Consider the following 24,473-nt stretch of genomic DNA (forward strand, 5'->3'; position numbering starts at 1 on the left):
CTTGCTGTTTATCTGGTCTAAATGTAATAGCTTACATTTGCCAATCCCGAATTCCTAGTCCATCCCTCTCCTTCCCCCGCTGCCCTTTGGCAACAACAAATCTATTCTCCGTGGCCTATCTCTGTTTTGTAGACAGGTTCATTTTGCCATATTTTAGACTCCACATATAAATGATACCATGCTTTCTCTGACTCACTTCACTTAGTATGATAATCTCTAGCTGCATCCATGTTGCTGCAAATGGCATTATTTCACTCTTTTCTATGGCTGAGTAGTATTCCATTGTGTATATGCACCACATCCTCTTTATCCATTCGTGTGTCGATGGACACTTAGGTTGTCTCCAGGAGGCATAACTCTCCCAGACTTCAGAAAATACTACAAAGCTGCAGTAATCAAAACAGTGTGGTTATCTGAACAACAACAGACATATTGACCAATGGAATAGAACAGAGTCCAGAAATAAATCCACACACCTAAGGTCAATTACTCTCTGTCAAAGGAACTAAGAATATACAATGGGGAAAAGACAATAACTTCATCAAATGGTGCTGAGAAAGCTGTACAACTGCATGTAGATCGACGACATTAGAACACACGCTCATGTCATGCACAAAAGTAAACTCAAAATGGTTTAAAGACTTAAACATAAGACATGACAACACAGAACTTCTAGAAGAGAAAATAGGAAAATCATTCTCTGACCTAAATCATACCAATATTTTCTTAGGTCAGTCTCCCAAGGCAATAGAAATTTAAAAAATTAATACATGGGACCTAATCAAACTTACAAGGTTTTGCACAGTAAAGGAAACCATAAAAAAAAAAAAAAAAAGACAAAGAGACAATCTACGGACTGGAAGAAAATAAGATGTGACTGGCAAAGGCTTAATCTCCAAAATATACAAATAGCTCATACAAATAAACAACAACAGAAAACAACCAACCCTATTTAAAAATGGACAGAAGACCTTAATAGACATTTTTCCAAAGAAGACATACACATGGCAAGTAGGCACATGAGAAGATGCTCAGTATCACTGTTAGAGAAATGCAAATCAAAACACCGATCAGAACAGCCATCATTAAAAAAGTTTACGAACAATACACACTGGAGAGGATTTGGGGAAAGGGGAACCCCCCGACACTGTTGGTGGGAATATAAGCTGGAACAACCGCTGTAGAGAACAGCCTGGAAGTCCCTCAGGAAACTAAAAATAGACCTACCGTATGACCCAGCAATCCCACTGCTAGGCATATACCTGGACATAACTCTAATTCAGAAAGATACACATAACCTACGTTCATAGCAGCGCTCCTGACAACAGCCAAGACACAGAAGCAGCCTAACTGACAACTTTGAAATCCTGATGACCTGATCATTTTGTAATCCTCATTTTGGCCTCTACTAACAAATTCATAAAAATCCATTGTTCCTGGTCACCTGAGTCTTCCTGTTAAAAGGCCTGGGAGAGGGGACTGTTTTATCCCCTTTTTGGCAATGGTGGCAAGGGTGGTTGTCCCAGGCCCTTTAGGCAACACTCCTCCCCTCAGACAAGCAGTCTCCCTGGGTGTCTCCTACCTCTGAGTGAGCATTTCCCCTGCGTGCTTTTATTGATACAACACCGAGGGAATTACACACAATTTGAGAAAAAGAGTTTTAAGTCGGCCTCTCAGATTAGTCAGAGCATATAAAGCAAGGTTTTCTCTAAGCCTCTCTCCTTTTTATAACTCAAGGATTGATGCCCCTTTCTTGGTACTGAATAGGGCCATCCCTTTGATCATAGGTTAGGAACTAAAATTTATTGGAAAAAAATCTAATTCTCCAAGCATGTTGCTTTGGAGGCTAGAAACCTTCTTTAGGGATTAAACATTTCCCATGAAAGAAGTACACTGACTGAAACCAAATTTTATCTGTATTTCAGCATCAGCAGTGGCTGCCACACTCTGGAAGAGGATTTTTATGGGAACAGGCAAATGTCCCCCAAAAAAAAATGTCTTAACAGCCCCAGACTCAGGCACATAAGAAACAAATGGGACAATTTAAATCATTATGTTTCCAAAAAGGAATTTCAAGTTCTATTAATAAAAGGCAGAGTCACTCAAAGATGAAAAGTTTAGCGTAACTCAAATAAAAGTGAGTGATGTGACCACCTGCCGATATGTACGCCCCAGCTAAGATTAGGAAGATCATTACGGCAGCTCACAGGGGTGCGGTGGTGATCAGCGTTACCTGATTCATCGACTCTCATTTTTTTAGTGGGGCTGTCACAGTTCTCATCGTCCGACATTTCCATCTCTTCTTCGCGACGGATGCCCATAAGCTGCTCACTCTGAGCATTCCGAAGTTCCTGGAAGCAGAGGACCCACGGGCGTCAGAGTTGCAGACACGTGACACTGCTTTCTCAGCGGTCTCTCGGGGTATTAAGACTGATACAGACATGTCTTCACCTCCCAAACACTGCCCCACCTAACCCAGAGGGGAGTTCTGCGGGGTCTGTGGTGCGGACAGACCGAGGGATTCGGCATCCGATTCGCGAGAAACCCCTGCTCACCAAAGGTGAGTCAAGGGCTTGTAAGCAAGATATTCAATCTCTTGAGTCTTAATTTCCTCTTTGGTAAAAATGGGGGCAATAACATCCACCCAGGCAGGGCTGTTTTGAGGCTCCCACAGAAATGTCTATTACCAGGAATGGCACGCAGGAGGGGCTCAGCTAGTGATTAGAAATACACACAGGAGGATTTTTAAAAAGGCCTCATCTACCCCTGAACCACTGGGGTCACTTTAGGGATACTTCATCTTTCTTAGGGTCAATTCATTCACTGAGATAGTGTAACAATAAGAGTTTTGAGGATAAACAAGTTAATGCATGTGACATTCTTAGCATCATGTGAGATTTGGTTCATTAAGTTGAAAATTAAGTTCATGCGTAATAGTGTCCCTGCACATGTGTATATGTGCCCACATGTTCTCTCTCTCTCTCTCTCTCTCACACACACACACACACACTTCAGATATCCAAAGGTGTTTCAGGACAAAATAAAAGCAGATGCCTTCTTTTCTGGTGTTTCACATTATCACAGGGGTTTATTGTTTGTGATGTAATGGTTGTTTTAGCATCCCTTTAAGATCTAAGGATTGTATCTTTCTCTGTTTCCTAGAGAAGTGACTGTAATCAAGGCATTTAATTTCTTTGAGTCTCAGTCTACTCACACATAAACGAGATAGTAGTAATACAAGGCTGTTTGAATGGAAAAGTGCTATGTTAAAATTCATTTTCGAAAATAAAGACTTAGATAATAAATTGTTTACTACTGTGCCTAAAAATCAGGACACTGTAATGGTTTACATTAAATTACTATATTACTATTTTGCATCAAGCTGGATATTATATATTTGTAAATTCTTATCTATTCTGTTCTCTTATATGTTCTGGTCTTAAAGAGGGAAAAAAAAATAAGAGCAGGGTTGCATTATTATTTTTCTCCCCATTTAAACCAAGGTCTCTAAATAAAAGTCAAACAGTTAAAATAATTTCACTTTATAATAAATGATTCTATGACTCACAATAAAACTAAATCACAGCACTAACATGTCAGTGGCATGACTTTAAACGCAAAGTGCCCTTTCAATGGATGGATGTGTCTGTATTATTCTGTTATAGGTGCTCTCAATTCTCCTCTCTCCATAATGCACACATTTTAACTGAAGCACGATGGATGGGGAATTATGTTTTGCCAATCACACTCGCACGGTCAGCTCTGAACCCCAGGAACCACTACTGCAGAAACAGGGAAGTCACAAGACAGGGAGAAGGAGAGGTAGAAGGGACGTCCCTGGGACAGGACCACCCGTCACCGGGCAGTCCTGAGCGGCACAGGATGAAGGCAGTGTTCCCTTATTTGACCGTGCCACCCAGCAGAGAGAGGTTCCAATTCCGCCTTAATAACACCATCGGAGCTCAGAGGTGGTTGTCACATGTGATTAGTGGGGAGGTTTTTAGATTGTGGACAGCTAATCTTTCCACTGACAAGGAGCCCACTTCCCCAGGAGGTGGCCTGAAAATACTCGAAACAAAGAAACTTCAGGTGGAAAGAATAAAGGAGGCTGAAAGGGTCTGTTGTTTAGTCTTTACAATTAATGACAAACTGTCATACAGTAGCTGTTCTCGGAAGGGTGATGGAAAGGAAAAAAAAATTGAAGGGGGAACAAAAAGCGGTGGGTGTTTCCACAGGGTGCCTCTGGTTCAGCAGTAAATCACTAGTACACTCTAATAAATCTGTAAAGGTGTTGCCGATAATTAACAGATGCTGTTCACGGGAACGTGGAAAAAATCAAGCCAATTATCAAGCTTATATGCAACTGAGAAATCATCCACAATGTTAAACTGCCAACTGGTATTTAATCAGTTAGGCGACACGGAGGAGAGAAAATCAAAGGTAATTTAGAATTCTATTTCCTGGTGTATCAAAAGAGGCGGTGGGAGCGGCAAGGAGACGCAAAGACCCTTTCCAGGAGCATCTCTCTGGACTGCTTCCGTTTCTGCCTCCCGGGAGGGAGTGAAGCAAGCAGGGTTCCTTGGGACAAAGCCAGAACCCTTTGTGTGTCCCATTCAGCAAAGGAGAGGATGGCCCTGCACAGGAGGCGGCGGCAGGGCTAGGGGAGCAGGATCAGACATGGCAGGAAGCCTGATGGATCAATGAGTTGCTGACACTCACGTATTAATGCCAGATTTGGTAGGTCTGGATTTATCCAGAGTTAAGCCACCTGCCCTTCTCTTAACATTTCTCCTAGTATGTCTGGTTTTGTGTGAAGCCAAAAAAGCAAACAATTCATAGGCAGATCATTCCCACACCTGAATCGTGCTTTGTGGATTCCAATGAGTGTCTCAGAACACTCATCTTGGATATTTCATCACTGATTTCCGGGACTCTTTCCTCCTGAAAATCAACACTGACATGGGTCCTGAGTCAGTCAGTGTCTGCGAGAGCCTGAGATGAGCTCCTGTTGGTTTTCTGCCCCCCTTTTCCCCAACATTGAAGAGAAACCCCACCTCCTCCTTATCCATCATCCTGGGCAGAGGAACAGAATTATATCAGTCACCAGCCACATTCTCCGAATTTGTGAACAAAATAAAAAATGTCCTTCTTCATAATAAATTGCACTAGCGTTTTAAGTGTCCCATTATTGTGAAGTCATTCAGTATTCACCATAATAACAGTGATAATAAAGAATTCATTTGGTATGCATGTGGATGCTACATCCAGCGCCATTGGTATTCAACTGTAATTTAGCATTAGTTAATGGGCACTTAAAATGCTACCCAGATGATTGATTCCCCGGCACTTTGTGGTTCCTCAAACTCTACATAAAACACTTATTTTCCAAGTGTAGCCAAAATCATTAAATAAATAAACCTTACCTTCTATAAGTTTGGGATTTGGAAAGAGGGGGTTATCATTTAGAGAGCTTTAATATTAACATGCTAGAGATGGAGAAGCATCCAAATGAAAGACATTCTCTCGTTAAATAAAAAAAAAGGAAGAAGCAAACAAAGACAGTATACTTACTTTCAAATTACAGGTTCAAAGCGAACACTACACTGCAGGGTTAAAAATAACAGCTGGACGAGTAATGACTCATGACACATTCTGGTTCTTGTAGGTGGCAGGGAAGGTCGAGGTCTGAGCTCTTGCCTCAGGGTAGATACTCACACTTCACACATGCACTGATGCAGAAAGGTGGATAGTGCTAGCCGGGACATTCACTACCTGGGGACATCTGCTCTGGGGAGGGATCTGACGGGGCCCCTCGGCTGGCACAGGAGACTACAGCACTGCTTAAGATGAGAAGACGTGGCTGAAAGGCACACTTGCCCTTTCTAGCCAAGGGGCAAATGGCAACCATGGTGCCGCAGAACACTGGAAAAAACCAACTCAGTCAAGACCAGTTTTCTATTTTACGTTACACTTTTTCGGCACAATGATTACGCCAAGGGCTTATTTCCGAGCTCTTTACTATGAATGGGAGAGATGCTTTTCTCTGCAGGAAAGAAAAGCTCTCCGTCCTCCAAGCATCAGGTCAGCTGCTTTTATGGACCAGGGGACCAATCTGAGCTGGATGTGGGGCTGACAGTGAGACAGGACACGGGCCGGTGGTCTGCCCGCTGTAACAGAAACCATCATGGCTGTAGCCACACTCTTCCCTGCCAATCCAGCTGTGTGACGGTGGTTAGAAAGTAATAATAAAATCACCAACCTCAGAGTGCTTTCGCCAAATGTCTATGTTCTTGCGCTGAGCTTTCGAGAAATGGTCCCAAGCTTTTTGTCTGGTAGAAGCGTTGAAAACGGCCACAATCTGCTCAACTTTGGTGAACAAGGAAGTCAAACAAGACAAGTAATTTATGTTGTGATCACTCCAGGGAAGCAAAGCAAAGGCACTAAGAGTCTATAGATGATGTCACAGTAGAAATGACATCATCCATATCCATCCGATTCGTGCCTTTTCGTACTTACATGTTAGCAAGGTTGGGGAGGTCTCCCTTCAAGTCTGTCTCCACAACTTTAGGTTAACACAAGTTCTAAATATGGCTGGGAAAAGGGCATGGACATTGGCACCCCAGCCTTCTTTAGCTCGTGTCTAAAAACATGACTTGGTGGATCTGTCAATGTAGATCTATAGATATCCAGGCACTGGTGGTGGCATACAGATACAGATCTACTAATCCAGGAACGCCTGGGGTTGGGGCCTGAGAAGTGAAGCCGGGGTGGAGCGGCTGAACGAGGAAGTGGCAAACATCCATCTTTCCCTCTGCTGGCCTCCATCTCAAGGGCCCTGTTGCCGCCCTCTGAAGACATTACCGTGTCCAAGTTCCAAGGTGGGGCAGTGAGTAGTGGTGTCACATTTCCCCTCGATCTCAAGGCCATTTTTACTCGTTGGTCCCCCTTTCTCCCCTGTGGCACCCACTGCAGCCAGCTCTCCAGCCCTCTGGCAGTAAACAGGAGCCACTGCCTCCACTTCAAGACAGACCAAGGCTCTCACCCAACCAGCAGCACACTGCATGCAGATCTTAATGCAACACCATATGGCGCCCTCCACGCTTTCAGCACGGCCACGACCATTCTCGGTGACTCCGTTTTCACTTTCATAAAGCTCCCCTCCCCCCTCAGGCTCCCAACACCCTTGAAGTTCTACTTCTATCACTTTGACTTAACATAGCACTTCTGTGGCTTCCAGGCGAGGTGCTGTGTCCATGGTCAGTGCTGAGGGGTGGTGAACAAAGCTCTCCAGGGAAAGGAAAGGACTCTTAGCAGTGGAGCTCAGAGGTGGGGCCAACCGACTGCAGATTTAATTTTGCTCAAGCGGTTATCAATCTACTAAGCACAGGATTAAGGAAATCGTGGCACTGAATGAACCATATGATTAAACCCGAACTTCTAAACATTTAGGAAATGTTAGGAAAGCACAGGTAAAATGAGCTTCTTATGGATGCTAACGCTCTGCTTAACATAAATCTTTCTTAAGTGATTTCCCAGGGCTCTATTATAAAAAAGGACATCAAAGCTCTTCCCAATCTTCCAGGTGTCCAAAGAATGTCAAAGAGAAATAGAATAATGCCCACAGAAGAGCAGCACCTGGTGCCCTGATTTCAAAAGTGAGCCCACAAAACAAACAAGTGTGTGATGGAGGAGAGGAAGAAAGCGGATTTCCTTCACTGACTACACGGTGCTGGCTAAGTCGCTGCAGTCGTGTCTGACTCTTCACGACCCTATGGACTGTAGCCCACCAGGCTCCTCTATCCATGGGGATTTTCTAAGCCAAGATTACTGGAGTGGGTTGCCATGCCTTCCTCCAGGGGATCTTCCCGACCCAGGGATCGAACCTGCGTCTCTCATGTCTCCTGTATTGGCAGGTGGGTTCTTCACAACTGAGCCACCCGGGAAGCCCTACTACATGGTAAATATCTTCTAATATTAACAAGCAACTACTTCTCACTCTGTAGGTGATTTTCACAGGGGCTCTCCCGTGGACTGTTTTCTGCCTCAAGGGAATCCCAACTCCAAATCTCATCAAACTTCATCCTCCGGTCACCTGATGAATTTGTTGCGCTTACTTGGAACAGGAGGATCGGTGGGCAGCTAAGCTCTCCCCCACCTTGAGTATACTCGGTTCCCCTCTCCCACCTCACCTAGAGGAAGGAACACTTCCAGGCCAGTCCCGCCAAGCCACCCCCAGTGCTGACTTTCCCCTGATCACCCACCCCCAGGGCTCCGCTCAGCTGCGCGGCTGGTGGAGAACTGGTTCGGCTTCCACCGCCTGGGTTTCCTGTTGCTTTGTCTGCGGGGAGGCTGCGAGAATCTGGGGCTTCAAGCTGCCTGCTGCACGGGCAACACAGAGCAGCCGGCCCCAAAGGCCACGGTGGGATCCACCGTCTAATAAGATTATCTGTCCGGGGTGGTGATCGTGGGATTGTTAGAGAGTAATGGGCTCCATTGCTTTTAATAGTAGAACTCTAACCAGCATCATGGTTAGATGACGGTGTCCTGAATGGTGGGTGTCCTGACACCAGGCCTGAGGACAAAGCACAGGACAGGTTGAGACGGAGTATCTGGGGGGTGCAAGTCAACATTCTGCTAGCAGTGAGGGAAGGCTGTTAATAGAGGGGATATACAACAGTGAAAATGGTGAAGTCATACATGTGTGTGTGTGGAGTGGCAGGAAAGTAAGAGGGATCATTAATGCATGTGGAGGCGTACAGAAGGCAAGGCATGTAGAGAAAAGACTGCGCAGGTTCAAGGGTTAAAACAGACTCCTGGGTATCTACTGAAGCCCAGTACTCTTGAATGAGGTTAAATGCCTCAATTATTTAGTACATGTTATTACCACATCTCAGGGCATAAGTTCAATTCATTCATTCATTCAGCAAACATAGAAGATCCTCCGAATGAACAAGCATTTGACTGATTGCTAGAAACACACAATTAAGACAGAGCTCATGCCCTTGATGAGATCACTGTCTCTAGGGAGAAATAAAGACAAGCAGGTAATTACCCTACACAAGAGAGGTATTGATGACAGCTACCAGTCCATTCTAAAGGAGATCAGCCCTGGGTGTTCTTTGGAAGGAATGATGCTAAAGCTGAAACTCTAGTACTTTGGCCACTTCATGCGAAGAGTTGACTCACTGGAAAAGACTCTGATGCTGGGAGGGATTGGGGGCAGGAGGAGAAGGGGACAACAGAGGATGAGATGGCTGGATGGCATCACCAACTGGATGGACGTGAGTCTGAGTGAACTCCGGGAGTTGGTGAGGGACAGGGAGGCCTGGCGTGCTGTGATTCATGGGGTCACAAAGAGTTGGACATGACTGACTGAACTGAACTGAACTGAACTGATGGGGACACAGTAACTAACTCAGTTAGGCAGAAATCAGATGGAACATCCCTAAAGAAGGCCACATCTGCTAAATCTTAAATGATGAATCAGCGGCTTGCCCAGTAGAGAAGGCAGGGGCGGCTGGTTCAAAGGTGGGCATGGAGCTGTGAAAGGGCTTTGTGTGAAAGTAGCTGGTGGGGATGGGGCTGAATCTGGGTGAGGATGACTCAGGAGGGACTGTATATGTTACAAGCCAGAGTGTGACTGTATACTGTAGACCAGAGGAGGCACCGGCAAGCAGGATTTGTTGGGGAGAGATGATGAAGGCTTGGGATTAACACAGGGTGCTGGGTGGAGAGAGGAGCAAGGAGTCAATACGACACAGTGGCTGACTTGCTGTAAGGTTGGACAGAAGGGAGAACAGAATGGCTCAAGCTTGGGGAGTACACCAGAGACCAAGAGGATGAGCACAGTGGAGGTCTGCGAGAGGAGATCAGGAGCTGACTTCTGGACAGGCTGAATCTGAGATACCTGAAGGTCATCCAGGTGGAGCCAAAACATTAACACACATTGGAGGTTTGGGGAAAAAAGTAAGAATTCAGAGATTTATCTTGAATTTTCTGGGCCATTTTCAACTTCATGTAATTAATTGTATTCTGTTCAACTGCACATTAACTAAAATGATTATCTTTATTTCTTATTAAGTTTTATACTCCCTACCCCACCCCACATATTAACAAGTTAAAAAAACCTCAAAACTAAAACCCCCAAACTGGGTAACTTGGCTTAGGTTTAAAAAATAACTTGCACAGTATTTCTGAGGTCCAGCTGACTCCTCTCATTTTGGTGCAGACTAACTGTGAACCAGCTGTGTCTTTCAAATGAAAAGTGCACGAAAGGACTCAGAAGAATGCTCGGCTCGGCATGGATTCATCCTCATTAGGGAAACACTATCTCAGAGAGTATGCCCTCATGGATGGGATTCCAAGACAGTGTATTTTTTTAAATCATAAATCAGGATGACTGCTAGGATTGATGTCCCAGGGAAAGACCATTCAGTCTTCATTGTCTCCAGCAGGACACACCAAAGAGCAAGTTGGTGAATTTGACTACCACTCACCACTTCCCCAGTATGATTTATACAACATATTCTATAAGGCAAAACTACAAGTAGTTGCTAACGTGGGATCTTCAACACTCTACTTCAATGCTGAGACAGAGAAATAGTACACAAGACGGTGCTGGCCTGAGTTCACAAAGACAACGTGCAGAAGTTGAGCTGTGAGCAGAATAAACTCACGTCAACCCCCACGGGGCCTTCACCACCCAGGGATCTGCAGAGTGGTGGCTGGAGGCCCCACACCAGCTTACAGCGGTTAGAATACTTCAGCATTTTGGAAGCATTATCAATAGAAAGAGCTCTCAGTAAGAGAATTAATATGTACTCTTCATACTTTGCACATCTCCCCTCCCATTCTATGTATTTAGGCCAGTTCAGCCACTCTGTCGTGTCCAGCTCTTTGCAACCCCATGGATGGCAGCATGCCACGCCTCCCTGTCCATCACCAACTCCCGGAGCTTGCTCAAGCTCACATCCATTGAGTCGGTGATGCCGGTGATGCCATGTGTTTCTACATTTTAGGTTTGCCTAAATTTAGGTTATTTGAGAAAAATGAAAAAAATTAAAAGTGACGGACGTAAGAGGAAATGAAGTTGGGTCATTTGTGGTGGATGTGGATGGACCAGAGTCTGTCACACAGAGTGAAGTAGGTCAGAAAGGGAAAAACATATATGTGATATTTTATATTATTATAATAATATATAATATTACTATATTATATATTATTATATATCGGAGAGGGTAATGGCACCCCACTCCAGTACTCTTGCCTGGAAAATCCCATGGACGGAGGAGCCTGGTGAGCTGCAGTCCATGTGGTCGCTGAAGGTTGGGCATGACTGAGCGACTTCACTTTCACTTTTCACTTTCATGCACTGGAGAAGGAAATGGCAACCCACTCCAGTGTTTTTGCCTGGAGAATCCCAGGGACGAGGGAGCCTGGTGGGCTGCCGTCTATGGGGTCACACCGAGTCGGACATGACTGAAGTGACTTAGCAGCTATTATTATAATGCATACATGTGAAATCTAGAAAAATGGTACAGAGGAGCCTGTCTGCAGGGCAGGAATAGAGATACAGACGCAGAGAACAGACGATGGGGACACAGAGGGGCAAGGGGAGGGTGAGACGAACTGGGGCAGGAGGACTGACGTATAAACACCGCCACGCGCGAAGAAGCTAGCTAGTGGGAAGCTGCCGTAAACCACAGGGAGCTCAGCGCGGGGCTCTGCGCTGACCTGGAGCGTGGGATGGGGGTGGGAAGGAAGTCCAAGAGGGAACGCGTATCTGGGTACATAGAACTGATTCACTTCCTTGTACAGCAGAAACTAACACAACCCTGTGAGGCAATTACGTGTGTGCGCGCTCAGTGGTGTCAGGCTCTCTGCAGCCCATCGGGCTCCTCTGCCCATGGAATCCTCCAGGCAAAAATACTGGACTTGGGTGCCGTTTCCTGCTCCAAAGAATCCTCCTGACCCAGGGATTGAACCCCAAAACAATTATCCTCAATAAAAGAATGAGAGAGACTGATTTTTTTCAAAAGGATGCTTGAATGTCCGTGTTCGGGGTGACAGTCGAGTCCCCGAGGACACATCTGGCAGGTGTGAAGGAACATAAGGGAAGGACAAAGAGAGGAAATGGCTCATCACCCTTTGAAGAAACTCCTGTGAAAGGATAAACTGAAGTATACTAAACTTTGTGAAGTTTATTTCAGCAAAAGTGGATTCCAACCGAGCAGGAGGGAACCGGAAGTGGCCAGGAGTGCTCCGCTGACGGGAGCCGGGGAGACTCCCCGGGAGCAGGCAGAGGCTGAGCAAGGGTACTGCTGACTCGCTGGCGCTCAGACTCCGGCTGCTTATTTGCGAGCGGCTGCCCTTAGGTTTCTGTCTTAACCTTGAGGCATGTGCAGGCAGAGGGTTTGGTTTCCAGCCCCACCATGGCCTGAGAGCTTCTTCAGCCTAATGGCCTCTACGTTTAAGAGTGCGTGTGAGTGTGTGAGTGTGTGTGTGTGTGTCCGGCTTTTTGTAATCCCCTGGACTCTAGCCCCGCCAGGCCCCTCTGTCCATGGACTTTTCCGGGCAAGAACATTGGAGTGGGTTGCCATTTCCTACTCCAGGGATCCTCCTGACTCAGTGATCGAACCCACGTATCTTGCAAGTCCTGCATTGGCAAGTGAAGTCTTTGCTGCTGTGCTGCTGGGAAGCCCAACTGAACACCTTACCAGTGATTATTCGTTCTCTTATACACGTAACAGGCACACATACTTGTTAGGATTTTTTTTTAATTCTGAAGAATTTATACACATAGGCGTCGTGTATGTCGAGTGTATAAGAGAACTGAACAGTCTACTAGTGAGTGACTATCCATTCTCTTATACACATAACATGCACATGTATGTGTATAAATTCCTCAGAACTTCAAAAAAATCCTAAGACTAAGTAATTTAATACATTTTCCCAGTATTTCACCCCCACTTCAAACTGGACCTCTGTTGACTTCAGAACAGACTTCTTACATGAGAGAGAACTTTACAAATCCTCTTGAGAAGCACTTGACTTCAGTCTTCTCAGAAAAGACAAGCTCAGAACAGGGCGTTCTGGGTAAACACCCAGGACAGATCCTACTCCAATACATTTCTGGGGAAGGAGCCAGGCACCAGACTTCTGGGCCGCCCCAGGCTCCTGGTTTTTGAGCTCTGGACAGAAAAGCATTGGAAGCAGTCAAAGAGAAAGTTAGGCTCCTCTAGAGAACAAACACAGACCTCCTCCTCCATATCCTCCTGAGCTTATGTCTGAGTCTCTGAACCTCCTGCATCTTCTGTTCCCACCAAACAGCTGTGACAGAACCTCCCATCCATTTGGCGGTGGTGGTTTAATCGCTGTCTGTGTCTGACTCTTGGGGCCCCATGGACTGTAGCTTCCCAGGCTCCTCTGTCCATGGAATTCTGCAGGCAAGAATACTGGAGTGAACTGCCATTCCCTTCTCCAGGGGATGTTCCCAACCCACGGATCAAACCCAGCTCTCCTGCACTGCAAGCAGATTTTGACTGAGCCACTAGGAAAGGCTGATACCTGGAGAAATTGATGAAGTCCTCATAGGCAGTAGGCCTGCTTACATAGAGCACCTCAAACAAATCTTCCAGGCAGAATGTTTGTTCTTAAAACTTACCTAGGTTCCTGATAGAACCTTAAATTCTGTGGGTTTCAGAGGAAATTTAATTTCCCTTTAAGGGCTAACATTTTCCCAAATTCTCTGCGAATGGCTTTGAGAGATTTTCAAAGGCATGTAACAAGTGAAAGAGGGGAGTTTCCCCACCCTGGCTCATCAGTGCTGTTATTAAATACTAAAAGCCGGGGTGGGATGGATGAGCCTTGGCCTTGGATTGAAGAATTAGAACAGAGAAAGGAGTAAGTGATCCAGGGCTTCTGGGATGCCCAGAGGAGTGAGACAAAGCCAGAGGGAGGAGCAGTTAGTGTCGAACACAGCATGGGCGGCTGCTAGAGTGGCTCCCAGAGATTCCTGTGCCCTTACTCTGGTTCTGGGTCCTCAGCTCAGGAACCAGTCTGGCGGGAAGCCCAGGAAACGGAATTAACTCGGCCAAACCCATACATTAAGGAGGCATGGGCTGGAATTTCAAGTCGAGGAGGAAAAACGGCCTTCTGGGTTCTGTCTTGAGACGAGTCAAACGAATCAGGCTGTGTAACCCTGTGAGATCCATGACAGCCTTGTTAAAAAGTAAAAGTGATAGTCGCTCAGTTGTGTCCCACACTTCGTGACCCCATGGACTGTAGTCCACCAGGCTCTTCTGTCCATGGAATTCTCCAGGCAAGAACACTGGAGTGGGTTGCCATTCCCTTTTCCAGGGGATCTTCCCGACCCGGGAATCAAACTCGGGTCTTCTGCAGTGTGGGTACGTGCTAGGCCACTTCAGTCATGTCTGACTCTCTGTGACCCTCTGGACCATAGCCTGCCAGGCTCCTCTGTCCATGGGATTTGCCAGGCAAGAACACTGGAGTGGGTTGCCATTTCCTTCTCCAGGGGATCTGCCCGACACAGGGATCAAACTCATGTCTCTTACGTCTCTTGCTCTATAGGCAGATTCTTTACCATCTGAGCCACCTGCAGCCCAAACATCACCAGCAGGTGCCACGGTTCTGAACTTCCTGTCTGGATGAGGTAAAAAATCCGATTTTGCGGGGGAATGGGATGGGGCTAGGAAGAAACACATACTGATCAAATTGTAAAAAAAAAAAAAAAAAAAGGAAAAAGAAAAGGATCCTTTTAGCAAATTTTAAGCAAGCAAGAAATGGTAACACTGTTCAAATAAATGCTAGGATATTAGGATATTGGACAGTGACTTTTTAAGCTGTGTATAAATCCCACTACATTTCAGAGAACTGTAGATGCCTTTATTTAATGCATCTATTCAAAGATTCAGGGAAGTAACATAACAAAAATCCATGAGACTATTATAATTTTAATGGTTCCTTACAATATATAGAACTCATTAGGCTTTTTAAGATCCAATAAATCACCCTGTCTAGATTATCCCTTTGGACTAAATGAAAGTAATATATGTATATACGAAAAAAGGAATAAATTGAAAAGTCAAAGTCTATCTCCCCATCCTGACTACTTCCCACTCAGTGTCTCTTTTTATTTCTTTACTTATATTTTTTAACTGGAGGATAATTGCTGTACAACGTTGTGTTAGTTTCTGCTGTATGACAAAGTGAATCAGTTATGTGTATACATATACAGCCTCCTGCTTGAACCTCCCTCCATCTGAATCAATTATGTGTATACATATACAGCCTCCTGCTTGAACCTCCCTCCATCTGAATCAATTATGTGTATACATATACAGCCTCCTGCTTGAACCTCCCTCCATCTGAATCAATTATGTGTATACATATACAGCCTCCTGCTTGAACCTCCCTCCGTCTGAATCAATTATATGTATACATATACAGCTTCCTGCTTGTATATGCATGGAACCTCCCTCCATCCCTCTCCTCTAGGTCATCACAGAACATGTGGCTGAGCTCTGTGTTGTTCAGTACGTTCTGTGTCTCTCTTTAAACTACTGTTAAGAGCCTATCCCTCCAGAGAAAATGTTATACACAGAGTACACACTTGTATTTTTCTATGCGCAACCTTTTTAAACTTACATAGAAGTGCTATTATATACACTGTGCTATATCTGAGCTTTCCTGGTGGCTCAGATGGTAAAGAATCTGCCTGCAATGCAGGAGACCTGCATTCGATCCCTGGATTGGGAAGATCCCCTGGAGAAGGGAATGGCAATCCACCGCAGTATTTTTGCCTGGAGAATTCCACAGGGTCGTATTTGGAAATCTAGCCTTATGTGCATAATTAACAAGGCCACAGTGGACACCCTCAGACCTAACTTCTGGCACATTCTTACGTAAATATCTTTTTTTTTTAATTTTATTTTTAAACTTTACAAATTGTATTAGTTTTGCCAAATATCAAAATGAATCTGCCACAGGTATACTTATAAGAGATTCTTAGCAGTGGGAAAAAGATAAAGAACATCTGAATTTTTAAGTGCTATCACCAAGTTTCATTACAATTTTCTGCCCACTAAGTGTTTTTCAGATTCTTTTCCTATCCCATGTCAACAGCTGGTAATCAAGTGTTTAAATTCTGCCATTCCTGATCAATGAGAAAAGGCTTGAAGGACCTGATGACCAATGCTCTGAATCTGAGCTATCTACATTTGCAGTTTCCATTATGAATCATAGAAAGATGCCTACAGATTTGTCAAAACGGCCCCTTTGTCAGTGGTCGGCTTGTCTATCATTCATCAGGAAGGGGAGAGATACAGTTTCCGGGTGTCCCTTCTTCTTTGTGACCTTCAAAATGGTGACCCTGCCTTCCTCTGGGTCATCATCAACTCCATGAGTGGTGCTAGGAAAATCAGACAACAGTTGTTGGCTATTTCTACTTACTTAGACTTAACTGGGCAGACACTACACTTGATTTTAAACAGTGGTTTTCAAAATGTGGATCCTGGACCAGTACCATAAGCATCACTTGAAAACTTATTAAAATGCAAGGAGCCCCTACACTTACTGATTAGAAACTCTAGGGGTGGGGTCCAGCAACTTATTCTTCTGAAAACACTTTCCCAGTTTCATTGAGATGTAATTGACATTATGTAAATTTAAGGTGTACAACATAATGATTTCCTATAGGTAGATATTGTGAAATGATTACCCCAAGGTTACTTAACATCCATCATCTCACCTGGGTATCATATTTTTTTCTTGTGATGAAAAATATTTAAGATTTACTGTCTTAGAAACTTTAAAGTATGCAATACAGTATTGTTAACTATTGTTGCCATGCTGTACATTCCATCCCTAGGAATTATTTATAACTAGAAGTTTGTGCCTTTTGACTGCCTTCATCACTTTCTTGCACCTCCACCTTCTGTCTCTGGCAACCACCAGTCTAGCAAACGCTCTTTTCTAAGGTCTCCAGATCATACTCACACATAATAAAAGTTTGAGAATCTCTGATTTAAAAATATTATCTCATTTAAATTTCCCAACAACTCTCCATATATTGAACACTATGGTTTTTCTAGTAGTCATGTATGGATGTGAGAGTTGGACCATAGAGAAGGCTGAGCACAAAAGAATTGATGCTTTCAAACTGTGGTGTTGGAGAAGACTCTTGAGAGTCCCTTGGACTGCAAGGAGACCAAACCAGTCAATCCTAAAGGAAATCAAGCCTGAATATCCACTGGAAGGACTGATGCTGAAGCTGAAGCTCCAAAACTTTGGCCACCTGATGTGAGGAGCCGACTCACTGGCAAAGACTCTGATGCTGGTAAAGACTGAGGGCAGGAAGAGAAGGGGGCAACAGAGGATGAGGTGGTTGGATGGCATCATTGACTCAATGGACCTGAGTCTGAGCAGACTCTGGGAGACAGTGAAGTACAGAAAAGCCTGGTGTGCTGCAGTCCATTGGGTTGCAAAGAGTTGGATATGACTGAGCGATGAACAACCATAACTCTCTGAGGCAAGAGTTATCGTTATGCCTGTTTCACTGACAAAGAAACTGAGATTCACAGAGAGGTGTCGTTACCAGTCACATACTTGACAAGTGGTAAAGTTGGAAATGGAAACAGCATCTGGGCAACTTCACATCATGCATTTATAACCATTTGTATGTGGATCTCTACTATAAGCCCAAGTCTTATGAACACTGGGGAGTGCCAGACCTTTTACAAGGCACTGAAGACAAAAAACGCCAAAGATGCTGCTACAGCCCCAAGGAACCCCAGTATGAAAACTGCTGGAACGGAGGTGGCACAAAACGTCAAAGGAGGCGGGAACGGCTTTAACAACAGCTGGAGAAAAGCTTTAAGTAAGTAGAATTTTCTAACACAAAGAAGCCAAATATTTGTGTTTATGCACAATAAAGGACAGAAACATATGAACCTAATAGAAACAGAAGATATTAAGAAGAGGCGGCAAGAATACACAGAAGAACTGTACAAAAAAGAGCTTCATGACCCAGATAACCACGATAGTGTGATCACTCACCTAGAGCCAGACATGGGAGAAGGCAATGGCACCCCACTCCAGTACTCTTGCCTGGAAAATCCCATGGACAGAGGAGCCTGGTGGGCTGCAGTCCACGGGGCCGCTAAGAGTCGGACACGACTGAGCGACTTCACTTTCACTTTTCACTTTCCTGCATTGGAGAAGGAAATGGCAACCCACTCCAGTGTTCTTGCCTGGAGAATCCTGGGGACGGGGGAGCCTGGTGGGCTGCCGTCTATGGGGTCGCACAGAGTTGGACACGACTGAAGCAACTTAGCAGTAGCAGCAGCAGCAGAGCCAGACATCCTGGAGTCCAACGTCAAACAGGCCTTTAGGAAGCATCACTACGAGAACAAAGCTACTGGAGGTCATGGAATTTCAGCTGATCTGCATTCCAGCTATTTCCAATCCTAAAAGATGATGCTGTGAAAGTGGTGCACTCAATGTGCCAGCAAATTTTGAAAACTCAGCAGTGGCCACAGGACGGGAAAAGGTCAGTTTTCATTCCAATCTCAAAGAAAGTCAATGCCAAAGAATGCTCAAACTACCGCACAACTGCACTCATCTCACACGCTAGCAAAGTAATGCTCAAAATTCTCCAAGCCAGGCTTCAATAGTATGTGAACCGAAAACATCCAGATGTTCAAGCTGGATTTAGAAAAGGCAGAGGAACCAGAGATCAAATTGCCAACATCCACTGGATCACAGAAAAAGCAAGAGAATCCCAGGAAAACATCTACTTCTGCTTCATTTACTATGCTAAAGCCTTTAACCGTGTGGATCACAACATAATACGGAAGATTCTTAAAGGGATGGGAATATCAGACCACCTGACCTGCCTGATAGGAAACCTGTACTCAGGTCAAGAAACAACAGTTAGAAGCGGACATGGAACGACAGACTGGTTCCAAATTGGGAAAGGAGTACGTCAAGGCTGTATACTGGCACCCTGCTTATTTAACTTCTATGCAAGTACATCATGAGAAATGCTGGGCTGGATGAAGCACAAGTTTGGAATCAAGATTTCTGGGAGAAACATCAATAACCTCAGATATGCAGATGACACCACCCTTGTGGCAGAAAGTGAAGAACTAAAGAGCCTTCTGATGAAAGTGAAGGAGGAGAGTGACAAAGCTGGCTTGAAAATCAACATTCAAACAACAAAGATCATGGCATTCGGTCCCATCATTTCATGGCAAATAGATGGAGAAACAATGGAAATAGTGACAGACTTTATTTTCTTGGGCTCCAAAATCACTGTGGACGGTGACTTCAGCCATGAAATTAAAAGATGCCTGCTCCTTGGAAGAAAAGCTCTCACAAACCTAGACAGCATATTAAAAAGCAGATACATTACTTTGCCCACAAAGATCTATCCAGTCCAAGCTATGGTTTTTCCAGTAGTCATGTATGGATGCTGAAGCTGAAGCTCCAATACTTCAGCGACCTGTTGTGAAGAACTAAGTCATTAGTTCTTTCTAAGTCATCAGAAAAGCCTCTGATGCTGGGAAAGATTGAAGGCAGGAGGAGAAGGGGACGACAGAGGATGACATGGCTGGATGGCACCACCAACTCAATGGACGTGAGTTTGAGCAAACTCCAGAAGTTGGTGACAGACAGGGAGGCCTGGTGTGCTGTGGTCCATGGGGTGGCAAAGAGTCAGACATGACTGAGCGACCGAACAACGATGATGGGACAAGAAACTGCATTGAGCCCTCTCCAATCTGAAAGACACCAAGGAAGTCTGAGAGTCTGGAAAGTGGGCCCCTGCTTGCCTGTCTGCCAGACTGCAACTGATCCCTCTTGCGGTGCATCCTCAGCACGTGCTTTCATCTGTTAAGAAAATCTGTCCTGCTTCTGTTTGTCACTGTTGTTGAACAAATGCCTCGGCCGGGAAAGCTCAAGCCAGGGCTGGGTGAGAGCTTTTAGGGGTCTAGGAGTGGTGGAGGGCTTCGGGGTACCCTGGGAGGGCGGGGAGGGGCAGCGAGGCTGCGTGGCTGAGGCTGGGGCTCCACCTCTCAGCAGCCACGCAGCCTGCAGAAACCTACCCCGGTTTGAATCCCTTGGTCAAGAGAGGTGGACCAGTCAGCCCCGTGCATCCTTCCTATCCCTGTCGTCCCACCACATAGACACCCACAAACTTCTTGTGAAGGGACAAATGGCTTCTCAGCTCACATGCCGACCTGCTTGAGCGGGGCAGGCCCACCTGAGCCTCCTGGCTCCTCCAACAGAGCTCTCCCGCTGTCTGTGGCTGCGCTCTCACCAACTGCACGGGACGGTGTCCTTTCTTTGAGCACACATACTAACCTGTACTCCCTTCTCAGTTGCACAGAGAGTTACGGACGCGTCGGCCTTCAAGGAACTTTCCTGGCCCCTCACTTTCCCTCAGATCTAATGTGAAGGACCTGTGGCTTTAAAGGGTCTTTGGTAAAAGATATTTCTTTTAAACGTGTGATTCTTTCCAAAGTAGCTCAGAGGCTGTTTCCTCACAGGAGCCCCCTGCCCCCGTTTCTCCTCCTCTTCCCCTCCCCCTTGCCCTGGGAAGTGGTTTCTTTCCCAGACCCTGAAACTGGGCTCGGATCAACAGGGGAAAGGCTTTCATCCCTTAGCGCCCGAGAGTTAGATCTAATATTTCCTGAAGTTCTGTGTTTCACGCAACATTTGTATGTTAATTCTTAAAATATAGCCCTCTAAAATTCTTCATTGTTCCAGAGTGTGACACGTAACTTCTCTCTCATCTTTTGCTATCCTTACATTTTAAAAGAAAGGCCAATATCATAGTGTATTACTTAACCAACCATATATATAGGTACAGGTATGCCTCCTCGGGTGGTGCAGTGAAGAATCCACCTGCCAATGCAGGAGACACAGGAGACCTGGGTTCTATCCCTGGGTCAAGGAAGAACCCCTGGAGAAGGAAAATGGCAACCCACTCCGCTATTCCTGCCTGGAGAATCCTGTGGACAGAGGAGCCTGGCGGGCTACATGGGGGTCACAAAGTTGGACATGACCGAGCATGCATAGAAGGACAGACAGACAGACGGAGGCGATACCAAAAAGGCTCAACTCAGTTCTGCCAAATTTCTAGAAACTTCTGCTATCTGCTTTGCTGTCCTATGGAACAGAAAACTGTGCTCATCATTGACTGGGAAGTTATTACAAAAGATATTGTCTCTGGATATTTTTTCCCCTAGAGCCAAGAGGTTTTTTTTTTTTTAATGAAACTTTCATTTGCAGCACTGACAACACTAGAAAATATAGCCATCTGTGTAATTTAGAGGAAAAGCAGAAAACCTGGCGAGTGGCTAAGGCAGTCATGGGGAACTTCCTTCCCAAGGATGTACAACAGCGATGACGACCACAGACATGGGAAAACATTTTAACACTTCATAAAACTCTTTTTTTCCCGACAGCAGGGACATGGGAGCCAAATTTCCCTTGGTGGAAATTTAAAAAAATACTAATAATAAACTGAAAAGTTTGGCTCAGAAGTTCCTAAGGAGGAAATGATTTCAGAGAAAGCCTTTTAGGCGGGAGAAATGTGAACAAGGATGCCAATCTGCCTGAAAGGGGGGGGTTGGGGTTTAGAGGGAGATCAGACACCCCTCACATTTCACTCCAGCCCTCTGCGCGCTACCTGGCACTTAATAGGGACCCTGTAAATATCGTGGATGGGTGTCATCATTCATTCAGACACCAGAGGCTTTTACGATTTCAGTCAAGAAAACAGATGAGGACGTGCCAGAGGAGATGCAAGGTGCAGCCTCTCTGATATGAATTTTGGCCGATCAGTAGTCACACATGATCTCAGGGGGCAAACGTGGCTTAAAGCTCACAGTGCCACCTGGAGCTGTAACCCGCAGTGGGGCAGAGTGGGGACAGGCATGGGTGGGGGGCACCCGCCGATCCTCTGTTCTGTGATCAGCTCAGGAGCCACTGACATCCTGGCTGGGTCCTGGCAGGTGCTGGCCGTGTGCAGACATTCAGGGATGTTCAGGGGCTGAAGCTGTTGATACAATACAATACGCGTGTGTGGTCAGTTGTGCCCGACTTTGTGACGCCGTGGACTGTAGACCGCCAGCCCCCGCTGTCCACAGGGATTCCCAGGCAGGAATACTGGAGTGGGTTGCCATTTCCTACTCCAGGCGATCTTCCTGGCCCAGGGATCGAACCCCTCCTCCCCCGTCCACTGCACTGGCAGGAGGATTCTTTAGCACTGAGTCACCTGGGAAGCCGGCTGATAGGATAAGGACAGGGGGTACTTCCAGAGTGGGAAGATACAATCCTACGGGATCGTCTGGTCGAACACTTTCCCCATAGAGATGATGAAACAAGACTCAAGGAGCTTCAGGATCTTGCCTAAAGTGACCTGCCTAACTTATGATCAAGCTGGGACTCAAATCAGGATCTCCTGGTGCCTGGTTGAAAGTCTTTCCACTGTTTTTGAGATCTAAGACGAGGTTGATGCCATTCCCTATCATAAAGGTACAAAGCAAATTTGCATGATGGTTCTAACCTTTCCAATCGGCAGGTTAAAACAATGTTAATAACAGTGCTACAATACTACTTCTACAAAATTCTCAACTACGGTACACTCTGTGTATTTCACTTTTAAGGGGAAGGGTATATTAGAGCAAAGTCAGATGAGATCATGGCTTACCTCAAAATCCAACACTGAGAATGAGTTTTAGGTTAACAGGTTCCATTGCAATTTCCAATCTTCAGTTTCGTCTACCATATCTGATCAACAACCAACACTTGTACTGAGGTGCTTACAAGTATCACGTCTGAAAGTGGTACAGCGAGGTGAGAAGAGAGAACAGCAGATGGACTCTGTCTTTGGTTAGCCGAAAATCGTGCTAGAGGAACAAGCCAAACCCCCAAAACCTGATGCTTAGAAAATCATCAAATGCTCAAGCGGACAGTATTAACAAGCGCCACAGAAGGGAGGAGAGAGGGTGGTGGTTATGTGTAGAAAAGACAGGAAAAGTTCACCGAGGAGGTGCGATAGGAGCTTTGGTTCTTATTGGACAAGAGACAGGGAGGAGGTCCAAGCGTGGAGGTGAGAGAGAGGGTTGTGCTAGAGGCAAAGACTTCCTTTTCTAACCATGTTGTAGCATTTCTATTCGGTGTGATGCCAGCACACTTCTTTACCCCCACCTGCAAACTATAAATTCATATTTATAACATCCTCCTCTGATCATTTTCAGCTTTCACGAACACACATCACACAAAGAAAGTGAACTGTCTGAGAAGCTGAGTCTTGGTTTCTAAGCTACCCACAGACTGCTAAATGGTGGGGGCCCAAGAGGTCTGCTCTCAGAACCTCAGTTTTCTCTTCTCTAAAATGAGAAGGTTTGGGCCCACAAGTGTCTGAAGTCCCCTCCAGGTCTGACACTCAACAATTTCTACTTTTCTGTTCTGCTCGTTAATATTTATGGCATGTACTCTTTTTTTAAAAAAACTTTACTTTGTATTAGAGTAGAGCCAGTTAGGGGCTACCCAGATAGCTCAGTTAGTAAAGAATCCACCTGCAATGCAGGAGACCCCGGTTTGATTACTGAGTCGGAAAGATCCCCTAGAGAAGGGATAGGCTACCCACTCCAGTATTCTTGGGCTTCCCTGGTGGCTCATATGGTAAAGATTCCACCTGCCATGTGGGAAACCTGGGTTCGACTTCTGGGTTGGGAAGATCCCCTGGAGGAGGGCATGGCAGCCCACTCCAGTATTCTTGCCTAGAAAACCCCACGGACAGAGGAGCCTGGGGGGCTACGGTCCAAGGGGCCGCCAAGAGTCAGACACAACTGAGCAACTGAGCACGTGCACAGAGCCAATTAGCAATGCTGTGCCAGTTTCAGCTGAAAGGTGAGGGGACTCAGCCACATATACACATGTATCCATTCTCCCCCAAACTCCTCTCCCACTCAGGCTGCCACATAACATGGAGCAGAGTTCTCCTGCATGACGGGCAGCTTTTTTACCGCTGAGTTACCAGGGAAGCCCTCCGTGATGGCACATATTCTTAGCATCACTAGGCCCTTCTCCATCACCATCTGCTTCCTGTTTGCCTTTTCCACACCTTCCTCCCTTCCCCGTCTCCTCTCTCACCAAGGAGTGTGCTGGGAAAGTCCCAGAGTGGCATGATCACGGAGTGTTTAAATTTTCATCAGACGTGTGTGCGTGTTGTAACAAGGCATGCCCAATTGATCATCTTGGCATGCATATTAATAATTGAGAGCCGTAGAACATGCTTCCTCAACTTTATAAACAGTTTCTCTCTGAGCTTTGAAATGACAAGCTTTGCTCATAACTGAAAAACTGAACTCAGGCAGGCCTATGGGGAGTTTCCTTGGAGGTATTAATGTTTAAAAAGCGAAGAAGATCAAAACCTGAAAGTC

At 45.5% G+C, this 24,473-nt stretch overlaps 1 protein-coding gene across 15 annotated transcripts in view; it reads right to left on the reverse strand.

The window, feature by feature from the left end:
- ENOX1 (ecto-NOX disulfide-thiol exchanger 1) overlaps window positions 1–24,473 on the reverse strand; it is a 680,015-nt gene that overhangs the window by 138,247 nt on the left and 517,295 nt on the right. For all 15 annotated transcript variants that reach the window (XM_059892207.1, XM_059892198.1, XM_059892204.1 and 12 more), the window contains 2 exons: window positions 6,260–6,366; window positions 2,234–2,351 (listed from right to left, as the gene is read on the reverse strand). In XM_059892207.1, the coding sequence (XP_059748190.1) occupies window positions 2,234–2,351; window positions 6,260–6,366 (225 nt within the window). The remainder of the gene's footprint in view (window positions 1–2,233; window positions 2,352–6,259; window positions 6,367–24,473) is intronic.

Source organism: Bos taurus, chromosome 12, assembly GCF_002263795.3.
Source record: "Bos taurus isolate L1 Dominette 01449 registration number 42190680 breed Hereford chromosome 12, ARS-UCD2.0, whole genome shotgun sequence".
Taxonomy (NCBI): domain Eukaryota; kingdom Metazoa; phylum Chordata; class Mammalia; order Artiodactyla; family Bovidae; genus Bos; species Bos taurus.